This window comes from Solanum lycopersicum, chromosome 1 (assembly GCF_036512215.1).
Source record: "Solanum lycopersicum chromosome 1, SLM_r2.1".
NCBI classification, from domain to species: Eukaryota; Viridiplantae; Streptophyta; class Magnoliopsida; order Solanales; family Solanaceae; genus Solanum; species Solanum lycopersicum.
Genome location: NC_090800.1, coordinates 93,677,243 through 93,691,718, shown reverse-complemented (window position 1 = coordinate 93,691,718; position 14,476 = coordinate 93,677,243). Strand labels below are relative to the sequence as shown.

The 14,476-nt window shown below is 33.2% G+C and overlaps 3 protein-coding genes across 4 annotated transcripts; 2 read left to right on the top strand and 1 right to left on the bottom strand.

The window, feature by feature from the left end:
* The first annotated feature begins 217 nt into the window (after positions 1–217).
* On the top strand, positions 218–1,301 carry LOC101259590 (glycine-rich protein 2). The gene has a single exon (XM_004230969.5). The coding sequence runs from the start codon at positions 412–414 to the stop codon at positions 1,054–1,056; it is 645 nt and encodes a 214-aa protein (XP_004231017.1). The 5' UTR covers positions 218–411; the 3' UTR covers positions 1,057–1,301.
* A 2,640-nt stretch (positions 1,302–3,941) lies between these two features.
* Positions 3,942–4,903, top strand: LOC101259298 (glycine-rich protein 2-like). Its single transcript, XM_004230968.5, has one exon. The coding sequence runs from the start codon at positions 4,204–4,206 to the stop codon at positions 4,717–4,719; it is 516 nt and encodes a 171-aa protein (XP_004231016.1). The 5' UTR covers positions 3,942–4,203; the 3' UTR covers positions 4,720–4,903.
* A 290-nt stretch (positions 4,904–5,193) lies between these two features.
* Positions 5,194–8,457, bottom strand: LOC101259003 (uncharacterized). 2 transcript variants are annotated; one of them, XM_004230967.5, is made up of 4 exons: positions 6,546–8,457; positions 5,831–6,430; positions 5,483–5,623; positions 5,194–5,411 (listed from the first exon to the last, which is right to left on the bottom strand). In XM_004230967.5, exons 1-2 carry the CDS (start codon positions 7,936–7,938, stop codon positions 5,865–5,867), a joined length of 1,959 nt encoding a protein of 652 aa, XP_004231015.1. In that variant the 5' UTR covers positions 7,939–8,457; the 3' UTR covers positions 5,194–5,411; positions 5,483–5,623; positions 5,831–5,864. The 2 variants fall into 2 exon arrangements, with proteins under 2 accessions (XP_004231015.1, XP_010315366.1); XM_010317064.4 differs by having other exon boundaries at positions 5,511–5,623; positions 6,546–8,301.
* Between the last annotated feature and the right edge of the window lie 6,019 nt (positions 8,458–14,476).

Sequence of the window (14,476 nt, the reverse complement as noted above, 5' to 3'; positions counted from 1 at the left end):
TTGATATTTGAATGACAACTCTTTGACTGCTAATCTGCTACACAGAAGGAACAGGAACGTTTTCTGCATGAAAATAGCGAAATGACTATAATATCCTGAGCACTACAGTTATATGTATTCAAATAAAGAGGATAAAATAGTCAAATGATTTTGAAATTTGACCATTGATTTTATCGTATTTCCAAGCTTGAGACCCTGACCGTCTGTTCACCTCGTAAATTTCCAACCGTTGATTTAATTCTCCAAAGCAAGAGAATCGTGGCCCACTAAATTCTTGGCCCAAAACAAAACGTGGCACTCAGCCTCACACTATATAGCTGACCATCCCTTTGTGATAGAGGCCACGGTGACTTTCCCAAGAGAACACAATCAAAGGGTTTTAGGGTTTCTTTTTCTTTGTGAGCGAAAAAAATGGCTGATGAGGGTTGTGAGAGGCTCAAGGGAACTGTCAAGTGGTTTAGTGACCAGAAGGGGTTTGGGTTCATCACCCCCGCCGATGGCTCTGAAGATCTGTTTGTACACCAGTCTGGTATCAGATCTGAAGGATTCAGAAGCCTAGCTGAAGGTGAGGATGTTGAGTATCAGATTGAGTCTGGCTCAGATGGTAGGGCTAAGGCTTCCGATGTTACTGGACCTAATGAAGCGGCTGTTAAAGGAGGTTCCCGCAGCGGTGGAGGACGTGATGGAGGTGGTTACGGCGGAGGCGGTGGTTACGGTGGAGGCGGAGGTTACGGTGGTGGCCGAGGAGGAAATCGTGGTTATGGAGGTGGTGACAGTGGCTACGGAGGAGGTAGCCGAGGTGGTGGCGGCTACGGAGGCGGTGGAGGCTATGGAGGAGGTGGCGGAGGCGGCGGAGGCTGCTTCAAATGTGGGGAATCTGGGCATTTCGCTAGAGAATGTCCACAGGATGGTGGCAGTGGCGGAGGCGGTGGAGGTAGATATTCTGGTGGTGGAGGTGGTAGGTACTCCGGTGGCGGCGGCGGCGGCGGCGGAGGCTGCTACAAATGCGGCGAAGAAGGTCATTTCGCCCGCGAGTGCACCAGCGGCGGCCATTGATCGTTATCTCTATGTTTGTTTTTGCTGTTTTTATGTTTCCGGTGCTTATTGACACTGTTAGTCTTGAATGATTATCTCTAGTATTGCTTGTTTTTATCTTATTTTGTACTGGTGGTTGATGGTAGTTAGTAGTATCATGCTTTTTGTAATGGGGAGTTATAGTTTTGTTGGTGCGACAATGAATACTCTCTGTACATGTCGACATTCATGTTTTCGAAAGCAATATCAATTATTATGCTGCTAAATTCTCTTTCACTTTATGGTTCCATATTATATTTTTGTGAGAAGCTAGATGAATTCATTGTGTGTATGGGAAACTGATCCTTTTTGTGTCCATTGTGTTTGTGTTTTTAAGCAGGCAGTGTTGTTCTTATTAGTATACTCCATGAGTTGGATTGTTATTTGTGTTTTTAAGCAGGCAGTGTTGTTCTTATTAGTATAACTTTTGACTCTTATTATATTCCAGATAAACTGATCCTCTAGCGTGTATTTTGTGTTAAAAGTTGATTATTGATTGTTGGGGTTGTTTCATCAAATTGGTTCATTTGGAGTTTTAACTAATTGTTGAAGCCCAGTTGCTCTAAGACTCTCTCCGCATGAGCTCTGGGTTTATTGGCCCATAATTGACAATGATAATGTGTGTTTAACGATGAGTGAATATCACAAGAAAGGTTTTGATGAGTTTGTTCTATTCTGATTTCGAGTGAATGGATGGATGTGCAATTTGTTGCTCTATTTTCATAGTTCATACTTGATGCTTAAATTTATTGTTGATGTATCAATCACCAGTTGATTAGACGATTCATGTGAAGATAATTGATTAATTTTTAAAATAGATTGGTGTATTATGAATATAAAAATCTTGAATGAATCACAAAAACTGTTTTCATAAATTTCCGATTCAAGAAGCTAACATTGGTTCGCAAATTTGCTTACTATTATTATCTAAAATTAAATTAAATCGTAATTGAGAAGAAAAAATACAAGGATCAAGCTACAAGTCTTCTTTTTGTTTTCATTCTTTCATTGATGATGGCAATAATTTACTTCAAAGGGTGCTAGCGTTTGACAAATAAGATTTCAAAGGGTGCTAGCGTATGACAAATAAGATATCAAAGGTGCCTGGGAATTTTTTTTTTGAGTTTGCTTTGCTTCATCGATTCTAGGTTAGGTTCACTTCCAAAAATCAACAAAATGCACTAAAGAACAATAAAGGTGTTGTAACTTTCGTGCGATAGCTGTGCCTTTGCAACTTTCGTGTGATAGTTGTGCCTTTGCAATTTTCGCGCGATAGCTATGCGCTTGCAACTTTTGCGTGATAGCTATGTCCTTGCAACTTTCGCGCGATAGCTATGCGCTTGCAACTTTCGCGTGATAGCTATGCCCTTGCTTATTACTTATCTTACTTAGTGAAATAACCTTTTATGCTATGCATTTGTCTTTTTGCGCAACAACTTTCGCGTGAAAGCTGAGCCCTTGCTTCTTACTTATCTTACTTAATGAAATAATTTTTCTTGCTAGCTTGTCTTTTTTATCTGGGTGAAAGCTCGTATACAAGACTTGCTTAGCCGCCTTCACGGGATTGTGATCTCTATCGCAGGCAAATCTTTCAATCGGAAAAACCTTGCTTATTAAACGAGCTTCTTATTTAACTTAAAAGAGGCTACACAAAACTAAACTAATCTGACATTTATATATATTATTTTTAAATTTATTTTACATATAGAAGAAATAATTACTTTGATATAATTTATAAATAACTCTTATATCTTTTTAAAATATATATAGTCATGTTATTTTAGAATTTCAATGGTCCAATAAAACTCTAATAAAGCTCAAAATAGAATTAAACTAAAAGAGATCAATTCAACACTATCTATAACAATAATATTTTGTATTTGTCATTTACTTTTATATTGATTTGAGCAATTAAAATATATAACCTTATTGTAGTTTTCTTTTAACATTTAGTAATGTAATTAATGTTTTGCCGATTTATTTTCAAATAATTTAGTACTTCAAAAATTATATTTTGACTTAATTATTTACAATATTTTCATCATGCAATAATTATATTATTATTATTATTATTTGTTGATTGTTTTAGTGATCTTTCATATCATATTCTGTGCTTATTTTTTTTTAAAAAAATATAGTTATATTTTGATAGAATTAAACAATACTTTAATTGCGTAGAAGATTATAATATATTTATATGAATCATCGACATGAGAAATCCAAAAAACTGGAGATTGAAAAAACCCTAACTTTATTAGTTTAATTTAACAGTTTACATAAATTATTTAATTTAATACAAATAGTGAGGCATATTCCACTATTGGAATTTTCTATTTGGGCCAGTGATGGGCTCAGTCATTATTCTTGGGCTGAATAATTTCCATACACAGCATAACAACTTTATACCTCATCACATTGGAATAATTGACCCCTCTACTTATCTCTTTATTAACTTTTCTAGATATTTTATTTATGTGTCTTTATGTAAATATTTACACTAATTTTTTTAATTAGAAAGTAAGCAATTTTCCACTTTATAAAATAGTATGAATTAATTGCAGTTCGTACGAGAAATATATAAAGTAAAAATTTCCAAATTGCCTTTCTATCCTTCTGTCAAAAACAGCCTCTCTCTATATATATATATAATAGGACAAAAGAGTTATCAAAAATAAAAAATGATAATTATATAGAAATAGGACAAAACAGTTTTCAAAAGAAATTTAAAACAGTCAAGAGTACAAATATATATGAAATCAGATTATATAACCAAAGAATAATACTATGATTTAAGGAAAAAAATCAACAAAAAAAGAAGGAAATAAGGAGAATTAAGAGAGAGGCAATTATTATGATTTAAATGATTATCTTTTTTTCAATAAATGAATTAGGGAAAGTTTATTATATAATCTTATTGATTACTTGCCTTTTAAATGAGTATGAGAATATATTATGATGATAAATGAATAAATAAATTGAAAAACATTTAATTGACAGTTTGTCTTTTTTTTATGAAATTAACCTTATGGCCCACTGCCCAGCAAGGTGGCACTGAGGTATATAAAATAGCATCCACTTGCTGAAACAATTCCAAAGGGGTTTTAGGATTTCTGTTTGTGAGGTAAAAAAATGGCGGATCAAAGGTGTAAAGGAATCGTCAAATGGTTCAGTAACGAGAAGTGCTTTGGGTTCATAACTCCTAAAGATGGTTCTACTGATCTCTTTGTTCACCAGTCCGGTATTAGAGCTCAGGGTTTCCGTAGTCTCTCTGATGGTGAGGAAGTAGAGTACGTGATTGAGTCCGGCAATGATGGCCGTTCCAAGGCTGTTGATGTTACCGGGCCTGATGGAGCACCGGTCTCTGGAGGTGGTGGTTATGGTGGCTACGGTGGTAGCCGAGGTGGAAGCCGTGGATACGGTGATGGAGACAGTGGATGTAATCGAGGATACGGCGGGGGAAGAGGTGGTGGTGGAGGCTGTTGTTATCACTGTGGTGAATCAGGCCACTTCGCTCGTGATTGTAACCAGAATGAAGGCGGTGGTGGTAGATACTCAGGAGGTGGTGGACGAGGAGGCGGTGGCCGTTGCTACAAATGTGGCGAGGACGGCCACTTTGCCCGTGAATGCACCAGTGGTGGTCAGTGATCGCGGCCTGCTATGTTTTCAGTGTGTTTTATGGTCGCCTTTTTTAGTAGTATTAGTATTATTTGAAGCTTTTAGCATTGTCGACGATGCAATGAATACTCTCTGTACAAGTAAAAACATACATGTTTTTGAAGCAATATCAATTTTTTAAGCTGCTTGCTTAAATCTATCTTTAATTTTTCAATTTGAAATTTCACATCCATTTTTCGATTGCTTAATTTCTTTTTTGTTGAAATGCATGTTTGTTTGTGTTATTTGGATCTTTGAGTTAGTGTTGGAAATGATCCCTTACTTTTGTTTATGGCTTGCTTTAATGATAATGGTTATGTACCCTGTTGGTGAATACGGTTCTATTATTGAGTGGTTCTAGCTATGGAATAACAACTTTTGACTACAGGAATTTTAAAAGCAAGTTTCTTTAATTTTGAATGGAGAATCATTTTTATGTTAAGTCACCATTAAGTCGTAATCGTATGAGCCCATGAAGTAAGTTTTCTACTCTTTTTTTTCTGGGGTAAATGTACATGATCTAACTATAGTACAAGTGCAAAATTCAGTATAAGCTTAATGTGACATATTCACATTGCGAGTTACAAAAGTGGGAATGAATTACATCTAAAAAGATCTCGAGGTAACGTCTTCAGTAATCAAGAGGTCACGAATCTTGGCCATTGCTCCAACTCCAAAGTAAACTATATGAAAAATAGATGAATCAATCAAAAGATTTGACTGCAGCAAAACTGAATTCAGATTCAAAACCTACCAGTTTTGTTCATTTGCGTCTTGATTACCTATCTCTAACCAGCGTCTTGGACTGCTCCAAGAATTTGCTTGTGTCTTGTTTATGTTACACATTTGATATCATCAACTTTGGTCCATGATAAAGAGGGCCTCGAGTTTCAACCTAAACCATGATAACACTTGCATAATTGAATCAAACTCAACATATTTCATCAGACTAACATTGTACATTGACTAACATGTTATAATCTTGTATAAACAACAACATACCTATTCTAATTCCACCCGCGGGGTAAAGTATTACGCAAATCTTACCCTTACCTCGTCAATATTGTCAACAAAACTGGAAGAGGGAAGTTTAAAGGAGTACCTAAATTTGGGACATATTACAAAACTTGATAGGTTCACAGGCGTGAGCCTCTGGACTGATAAAGTTCCATGCTTTCTCTGCCTTGGTTCACAAGTTCTTCAACAGTAGGATCTTGCATTAGGTGTCCCTGTTTTGTAGCCCACTCCAACACTATATGTGCATTGTCATCAGCTAATGCCTCACTATCAGGAACATAGGTTGCTATGTAACTCAAGAGAATCAAACAAGGAACTTGAACCATTTGTTCACCAAAGTAAACATGTGGAACTAGGTGCTTGGTACCTCCTGCCTGTATTATGGCCTTGCAGTGATTGACTCTCAGGAAATTATCGGAGGAAGCGAATTTGTTCAATGCAATTGCAGCTTCCCTAGTTACTTCTGGTTCCCTATCATCTAACAGAACCACCAATGGACCAATGAGTCTGGTTTCCGTTGCTCGAAAGGTCCTTGCCAGATGGCCTATAGATCTGATGCTTGGAATGAGCAATTCTGAATCTTCCTGGTTGATAATTCTCAAAAATTGATCAAGCACAGCTTTGGCAGCAGGTGCAGTCGGCTTGAAAGCTGCACGTCTCAAGTCTGAATTTAGCTCAGCAACTCCTGCAGAACGAGTTAAGTTAATCCACAAGGGTTAAAACGGATTACAACCTTCACTTTTCGTTGATTTATAAACACATCTATTTTATTAGCTAAAGCCTAAATGTGATACACTTACCTGTGATCTCCATAAGTGCCATGGCTGAATGATATTGTACTTCATCATGGCCTTTCTCTAGCAAAACGGCAAAGCATAAAAGAGCTCGGGATTCTGTAATATGAGTACAAATGCTAACATTTCCTGCACACAGATGCCTCAGTGCTCTGGCAGCCATTGCTTTCATTTCAGCTTTTGTAGCAGGATCTTCATATTCCCTCCCTTTAATGCTAGTCCCTGTCAGTCCAACATGGTGGCTCCTCTGCTGATTCGGGTTTTGTCGCTGCTGCTGTTGATTTGTACTTGATATAGGATTGTTGGGCTGATTCTGTGCCTGGGATTTCAAGGCCATCGCGCTTGAAACCAAACTATGCATTTGGTTGGTTGCTTGATTATCCATAGGATGAAGAATTTTACTATGAGTTCTATTGTCATCATCTTCGAGCTTACCTCCAGTATCACTGAATTTGCTAGTACTAGAAGAATTAGAATGTGCCATGGCAGCCGTGTGTATGGACATGTTCTGATGTTTTGTAGCAATAGCATATTTACTATGTTCTTGAATTGTTTCAAAAGCAAGATGACTAACCAATAGCCTAATAGTATTTGCTTGAGCAAAATGATCTTGACATTTGTGATGATTTGCAGCCAATTCTGAAATTGCCCAAGCCACTACAACCTGAATTTTCATATGCCCATCTTTTAGAATCTTAGCAAACACAGAACAAACACCAGCATTTACAATTTGTTCAACACTTTCAGGGTCTCTACCAAGAAGACCAATAGCCCTCGATGCGTTCTCCTGACCCTCCATTCGCCCTTCTTTAGCCAATTTCAACAATGGTGCAACCCCACCTTCTTCTATAATCAACTTCCCATAGCGCTCATTGTCCCTAGCCAATGATACAAGCGAAGCCGCTGCATCAGAACGATCTTCTAACGACCCTGTACACAAAATTGCAATCTGTTCCCATATCAGACACAAAATTGGTTCATTAGCTGCAATAGGAGGAAGCCCGAGATACTCATCATCACGATCATCCGCTGGAGTAGACACACGTAACAGCCATTGAACATCACCACATGAATTCTCAAGCTGTTGTGCCGTTTTCTTCAATGCAGCATTTGGTATAATCGTGAAAACCCGACTCAATCCCCTTGCACAACATTTGAATACAAGAGTAAGTGCCTTGTCTAAAACTTGTTCCGTGTCATCAATGATTCGACGCGTTGGACGCTCGTACAAGTCATTGCTGGCTCGCGCTGCCTGTCTTAGCAGCGCGGCCAGCCTCTCTGTTTTCGCTTTAATTTCAAGACAATCTGCCTTAAAATTACAAACTTCATCTGCCGCTTTTGTTACCTGGTCTGCCAATTGTATTGGCCGTGCTAGAATTTGTTTCACTATGTCCGCCATCGTAATAGCGGACAATCAATTAACAAAAGATAAAAAAAAATATCAAAGAAAATAATAATAATAATAATCAAGGTGCAATTTGTTACTTCTATGGGGGGTTTAGGGAAATGATGAAATTGGCCATAAACGGAAACGGAGGTCAGGAGGTGGCGATAGTGGTGACGGCGGGCGGGGAGAAGGATGGATGATTCAGTATGGGTTTTGCAATGGTGAAACGCAAATGTCTCTATAGCTTTCAATGAAAATGGAAAACAAAAAATTCATGGACGTTACAACCTTATTTATAGGAATTAATGTTTGTAGTAGCCGAAGAAATTGAGTCACCATTTTAGCCATTCGATATCTTACAATCTCAATTTTTCAGTTAAGTCAATGGAAATGTCAAAAGGTTGGCTAACAAGTAACGGAGCAGACAATTATATATTACTAATTTTTAATTAACCTCCCACTAATTCACACACATATATTGATAGTAAGTAACTATTCTTAAAAAGAATTGAGAAATATCTCTGCAGAAATTTTGAATTCCGACCACCAACTGAACTCTTTTAATATGTCTATTCAATATTTTAAATTGTCAACTATTAATAATATGTTTATATAGTTGCCAAAATATGTAAATTTTGTTTTTATAAACTTCAAAATATTCTCTCTATAGTGCTTCATACAATAAATATTATGGAAAGTGATACTAGCCTAGGGCTTAGGTTATGAACTGTTTAAATGCACTCTAAAAATTATCCATTTTACCTCCTACAACATTGTTTGTTCGCCTATTAAATATTTTGAATTATCAATTATTATAATTGATAATACATTTTACACAGTTATTACAGTTTATACACGTATATTTTTATATCAATAGATTTTTTTAAAAAAATAAAATAAAAAGCGTGGTGCATTATGTTGTGTACGTAGTACGTACATATATATATCATTGGTGAAAAAATTACATGCAAAAGGAATGACGACCCTTTAAATCATGGTCATATTCCATGAATATTTTTTGCAACAGAACAAGAAAAAAAGCCACTATAGTTTTGTAACATCAAGTACAAGGACATGCATGATGCATCATGATTTATGGTTAATGTACTTTACAATATGAGAGCATTCGTTATATTTAGTACAATAATTGAGTTGTGTTTTATTATTAGGCATATTATATTAAATGTTCATGAGATATCAAATTAGGAGCTTCATTGTTCAAACATTTATGTGCACTTCGAAAATGAAACATCATGTATAATATGGATTTGGAATTTTGTTCCATTATCATTGCATTGTCAATATCCTCCCTACTAATAATGTTATATGACATTGAATATTATACTAACGTCTAATATTCACAAAATGTGTTGCAGAATTACTTATGTTAAGAATGATATTCAGTACGTCATACAAGATTAGCATAGATTTAAATTGATTATATTCCTTAGAACATGTATCGTGCACGTAACATATGATGAGTTAGCTTAAATAATAAGTTTTGTTTCTAATTATGATCACGATATGTAATAAGCTTAAATGGAGAAGGAAAGATTTATATAGCAAATTCTAACTTATTTGTGAATGGAAACATAGTTTTTATTTTATACACACTCATAGTGCAAAAAAAACCATACAATCTATGTGCTTTAATTGATTAGCAACTTTCATATATAACAAACATAAAATTTATATTTGTATGCTATAACAATGTTTGTATGATTGCACTCCACAACAAACATGTAAATATATAATTCGCTATACATATACAATTTGAAGCGAATTGTATAAAACGAAGTGTATAAAACGAGAAAGAGAAAGATACTTGGGCAGAGAATTGTATAAAACAAAGTGTATGAAACGAATTGTATAATTATAAGTGTATAGAACGTTTTATATACAATTTGAATTTGTCTAAAATGAGAGAGAGAAAGGCAAAAGAGACTTGGGCAGGGAATATACAATTGAATCGGATTGTACAAAAAGAGAAAGAGAAAAATTATTTACAATTTGAATTTGTATGAAACGAGAAAGAGAGAAAGGCAAAAGAAATTGGACAGGGGAGTATTTTAATTGTATAATTATAAGTGTGTAGGACGAAAATATATGTATTTGCATGTTTATATACAATTTTCTCTCGCTTTATATGAACAGAAAGACAATTTACACATTTCATTTTTGTTTGTATAGCGAGAGAGGCGAGCGAGATTAAGGAGAGTGGTGAGTGAGATCTGGGAGAGGAGAGAGAGGGGAACAAAAATATATGTATTTATCAATTTCCTCTTGCTTTATACAAATAGAAACATATTTTATCTACTTGTGTTTGTATAAAAGTGAGAGGAAACGAGCGACAGAGGAGAGTGGCGAGTGAGACTTTGAGAGAGAGAGGTGACTGACAAACAGTTTGCTATGGGACACAATTAAATCAAAGGGTGATTATAACAATTAATTTGATTTATTAATTTGCTATTATATATAATTTTCTCTTAATTGATTGTACCAAGTTATTGACTGTATCTCTTGATTACTATATTATGTTACTTATTTTCTAATGAAATAAGATATTCAATTGATCATGTACCATATATCAGTGCCCATAATTTAGTTAAAACTTTTTTTGTGAAGCATTCAGACTTGGTAATTACACTAATGTTTTTCAATAATATATATTTGTCCACAAGAATAAAAAAAATCAGGGTGATTGAGAATTGAGAGGTTTAAGAACATACATATATACTTGTGATCTCACAATGGAATCCCCTTTTTATGTTAAAGTTTAACATCGTCAGGAAAGTGCAAAGAAGGTTCAGAGTTTTGGACACTTCTATACTAGGACAAACTTAACCAATAGATTTTGATATTTTTGTTAGAGATTAGTTTTCTTTTATTTCCTTATTTAGTTCATAATGGTCATAAAAATAATACTTCTTTTATATAATTCATGTAACTTACTTTTTTTTAGTCAGTTTAAAAAAAAATACTATTTTTTTAGAGTTGGAAATAATTTAATTTCAAAAATATAGAATTATCTATGGAATTTATTAGTAGATCTTACTAATACTTGCTAAATATCTCCTAGCTAATTGCAGTTTAATATATAATTTGTCCCTAAATGAAATTAGCATGGCATTTTTGCAGTTTAGTTGTGAAATTTCATCTGTCGTTAATTCTATATTTTCTGCGGTATTTTACCCTTAATAAAAAAATTTATAGTCATAAATAGAAATTTATTTATTTTTCTTAAGGTTGTATCAAATCAAGCAACTTATCACTTCTTCCACCTTACGTTTTATGCAGCTCATTGTCTAATTTTCTTTAGAGAAATGCTTATATATTATGTATCTAGCGTTTAAGTCACGTTAATATTTGAATTGGAAACATAATTTCTTTATACTATTTGATGCATTTAATGAATTTCGACTATTGATCTATAATTTTAAGATTGTGAATGCTTTAAAAATAGCAAAATTAAAAATATAAAAATAAGATTCAAACCAAGGCTTAATGACATTAGCAGAGCTTTAAGCACTGGTCCCAATGCAAATGGATCAATTAAATCATTTGTTTATTGGATGTTCTATGTTAATTTATTACAAATATCTTTCAAGCTCTTATATATGAGAGAATTGTAAAGTTCTAAGTGAACTATACTTAGACTCTTATTACAATACATACTACTATTATAATAATAATAATGTAATTATAAATAATATAAATCTTAATCATACTATAATTCTAATATTAATCTATTACTAGTCTTGATATAATTCTAATCTAATATAATTATTGACAAAATATAATTCTAATAAATATAATTAATCTAATCCTAATGTGATTCTAATTAGATAGGTTAGTCGGTCAGTCAACTGCATTGGACCTGTTCCTTTGACATGTTTCAATCGTCAGTTTTCTTCTTTTTCAACATTTTCCCTCAAGTAGGGAGTAGAGGAACAGTTACTCCTAGCTTGCTTTGAATATCAAGTAAAAAAAAAACTTTGAATACCCAGCAAAAATTTATTTTGTCAATGCTTCGGTATATCGATGTTGTTGTTGCCGAATATCCAACAAAAATAAAACTTTGAATATCCAGTAAAAACTTATTTTGCCAATGCTTCGGTATATTGATGTTGTTGTTTGCTCTTCCTCTTCATTTTTGGACATATAATACCATGTTATTATTTTGTTATGACACTTTTTCTTTCTCTTCCTTTATATTAAAGTCTGTCAGAGCATTAACAAATTGATTAAGGATGAGATATGGTGTCTTACCTAAGCTTCTAGCAAAATTAATTGTTTTTTATTTTTTTGATAGTATTCCCACATCTCCTTGATAGTTGTTGTTGTTGCTGAATATCCAGCAAAAATAAAACTTTGAATACCCAACAAAAATTTATTTTGTCAATGTTTCGGTATATTGATGTTGTTGTTTCCTCTTCATTTGCCTTTTTGGACAGATAATACAATGTTATTATTTTGTTATGGCGCTTTTTTTTCCTCTTCCCTTATATAAAAGTCTGTCAGAGCAGTAACAAATTGATTAAGGATGAGATATGGTGTCTTATCTAAGCTTCTAGCAAAATTAATTGTTTTTTATTTTTTTGATAGTATTCTCACATTTCCTTGGTAGTTGAGCATTCCACAACTAATTTTATGCTTTCTTTGGTCAAGGTGCTTGAGATTCAACTCTTTGGTAACACATCTTTCTCCTTTGAATCATCAATAGTGCCACTATTTTTATTTTTTTTTTTGCATCCCTTCTTAAGTCCTAACTGCTATAACTTCCTAGTAGTTTGTCCAGTGGACAACTACTTTTATTTAGTTTATTCTCTATGATATAAATCAATTGAGATATGTGTGTCCTCTTTATAAGGTAGTTTGTTGACTTACGTTTAATGGAGCAAGCGATAATTATTTGGTGAAGTAAAAAGGTTTACATGCTTTTTGGTAGAATGGGTCATTGCAATGTGTTACTTTTTTTTTTTTGAATCAATACTGAGCGAGCAAAAGAATTTTAAATTCTGATATCATGTAAAATTATGTTTATGTCTAACTCATACCCTAAAGCTAGCCGTGATAGAAAAGATCATTGCAATGTGTGATACTTGATCAACAATATATACTCTTTTCCAACACGTCATTCTAGCTATGAATGTGTAAGCACACTTGAAAGTAAATAAGTTTTTGTTTTTGTTTCAGGTGTCTAATGCATGGTATCTGCATAAGGATTTAATTAAATTCAGATTCAACCATTTTGTTTGGTGATGCTTTTAATAGTTTTTTGTTTTTTAAATTTTTCAAACTTAAATTTAAAATCTTTAATTAAAAGTGAAAAAATAAAATAATTCATCTTTTATGGCGATATATATTCATTCTTTATCAGCAAGTTATGATCTTAAAATAAATATTTTTTTAATGTAAACACGTTTAGTTTACATTTTTCTTAGTATGTAAAATAATATGTTAATGCATTTGATTTAAGGAAAAACATTTACTTTCGTCATGAAAGAATTTTTTTAACAAGAATCACTTGTATTTATACTTTCGAAAAACAAAATACTACTACTATTTCTCATAAATTTTAAAAAAACAATTGTTTCCTGCGAAATGAAATGAACCAAACTTATGGGCAATCTGCACGCTTTCCCGAAGGAAAAAAATTACTCGAACAAGTACATTTCAATAATTAATTATTAGTTTTAACGATATTTTTTATTTATTACTATTATTTATAATAATATTACAATAAATTTGCAATATATATTAAAAGTGAATTATATATGGAATATATACGTATTACAATTGTTCCAAAATAAATAATACTTGTTTGGTAAGAATCGACGCATTGCATTAAAATGTGTAACAGATATATTATCTATCAATAAAATTTGTATTATATATATTTTATAAATTGTTCTTTGTATATATATAGAAACTATCTTATAAATATACTAAAATTGATCAAGTGAAAAAAAATATTGATATAAATATTTTCTTATTTACGTAAGATTCCCTTTCCGGAACATAATACACTTGGGCCTTAACGTTGGGCCTGTTTTCATTATCAGGCTTTCTGCTGTAATTATTACACAAATAGCCAGTTGGACTTGCCAGGTATATACTGATTATAGATGATTCCAATCAATACTCATACTATCAATAAATTGGATCTTTGGACACTTAAGATTAGACACATAACGTGTGGATAGCATCTTAAATAATAATTATATGTCTTGTCAAAGAAGAAATCCATGATTTATCAAGTAAGTAGAATTTTTATTTAATTGAGACGTGCATACACAATCTTATAAGAGTTGGGCATCAAAAAGTGGTTTCTTCAACAATGTGATTAATTCGTTACTGAATTTGATTGCAGCTTTGACAATGAGTTAGCGTTTGGTCATAGATGTCATTAACGATTGCATTTGTTTTCCAATAAAATGTTGTTACAATTCGTTTGTTATATTTCCTATTTGTATATATTAGTACTATTGAAGGAAGCTTAATTTTGTAATGGCCTACTTAGTTGTCGGTAAAACGTATCGATAACCTT

Bases quoted from the DNA above. Each gene is read 5' to 3' on its own strand.
- LOC101259298 (XM_004230968.5), top strand. From the start codon at position 4,204: ATGGCGGATCAAAGGTGTAAAGGAATCGTCAAATGGTTCAGTAACGAG.
- LOC101259003 (XM_004230967.5), bottom strand. From the start codon at position 7,938: ATGGCGGACATAGTGAAACAAATTCTAGCACGGCCAATACAATTGGCA. The intron at 6,431-6,545 runs GTAAGTGTATCA...CTCGTTCTGCAG, and splicing joins GGCACTTATGGAGATCACAG to GAGTTGCTGAGCTAAATTCA.
- LOC101259590 (XM_004230969.5), top strand. From the start codon at position 412: ATGGCTGATGAGGGTTGTGAGAGGCTCAAGGGAACTGTCAAGTGGTTT.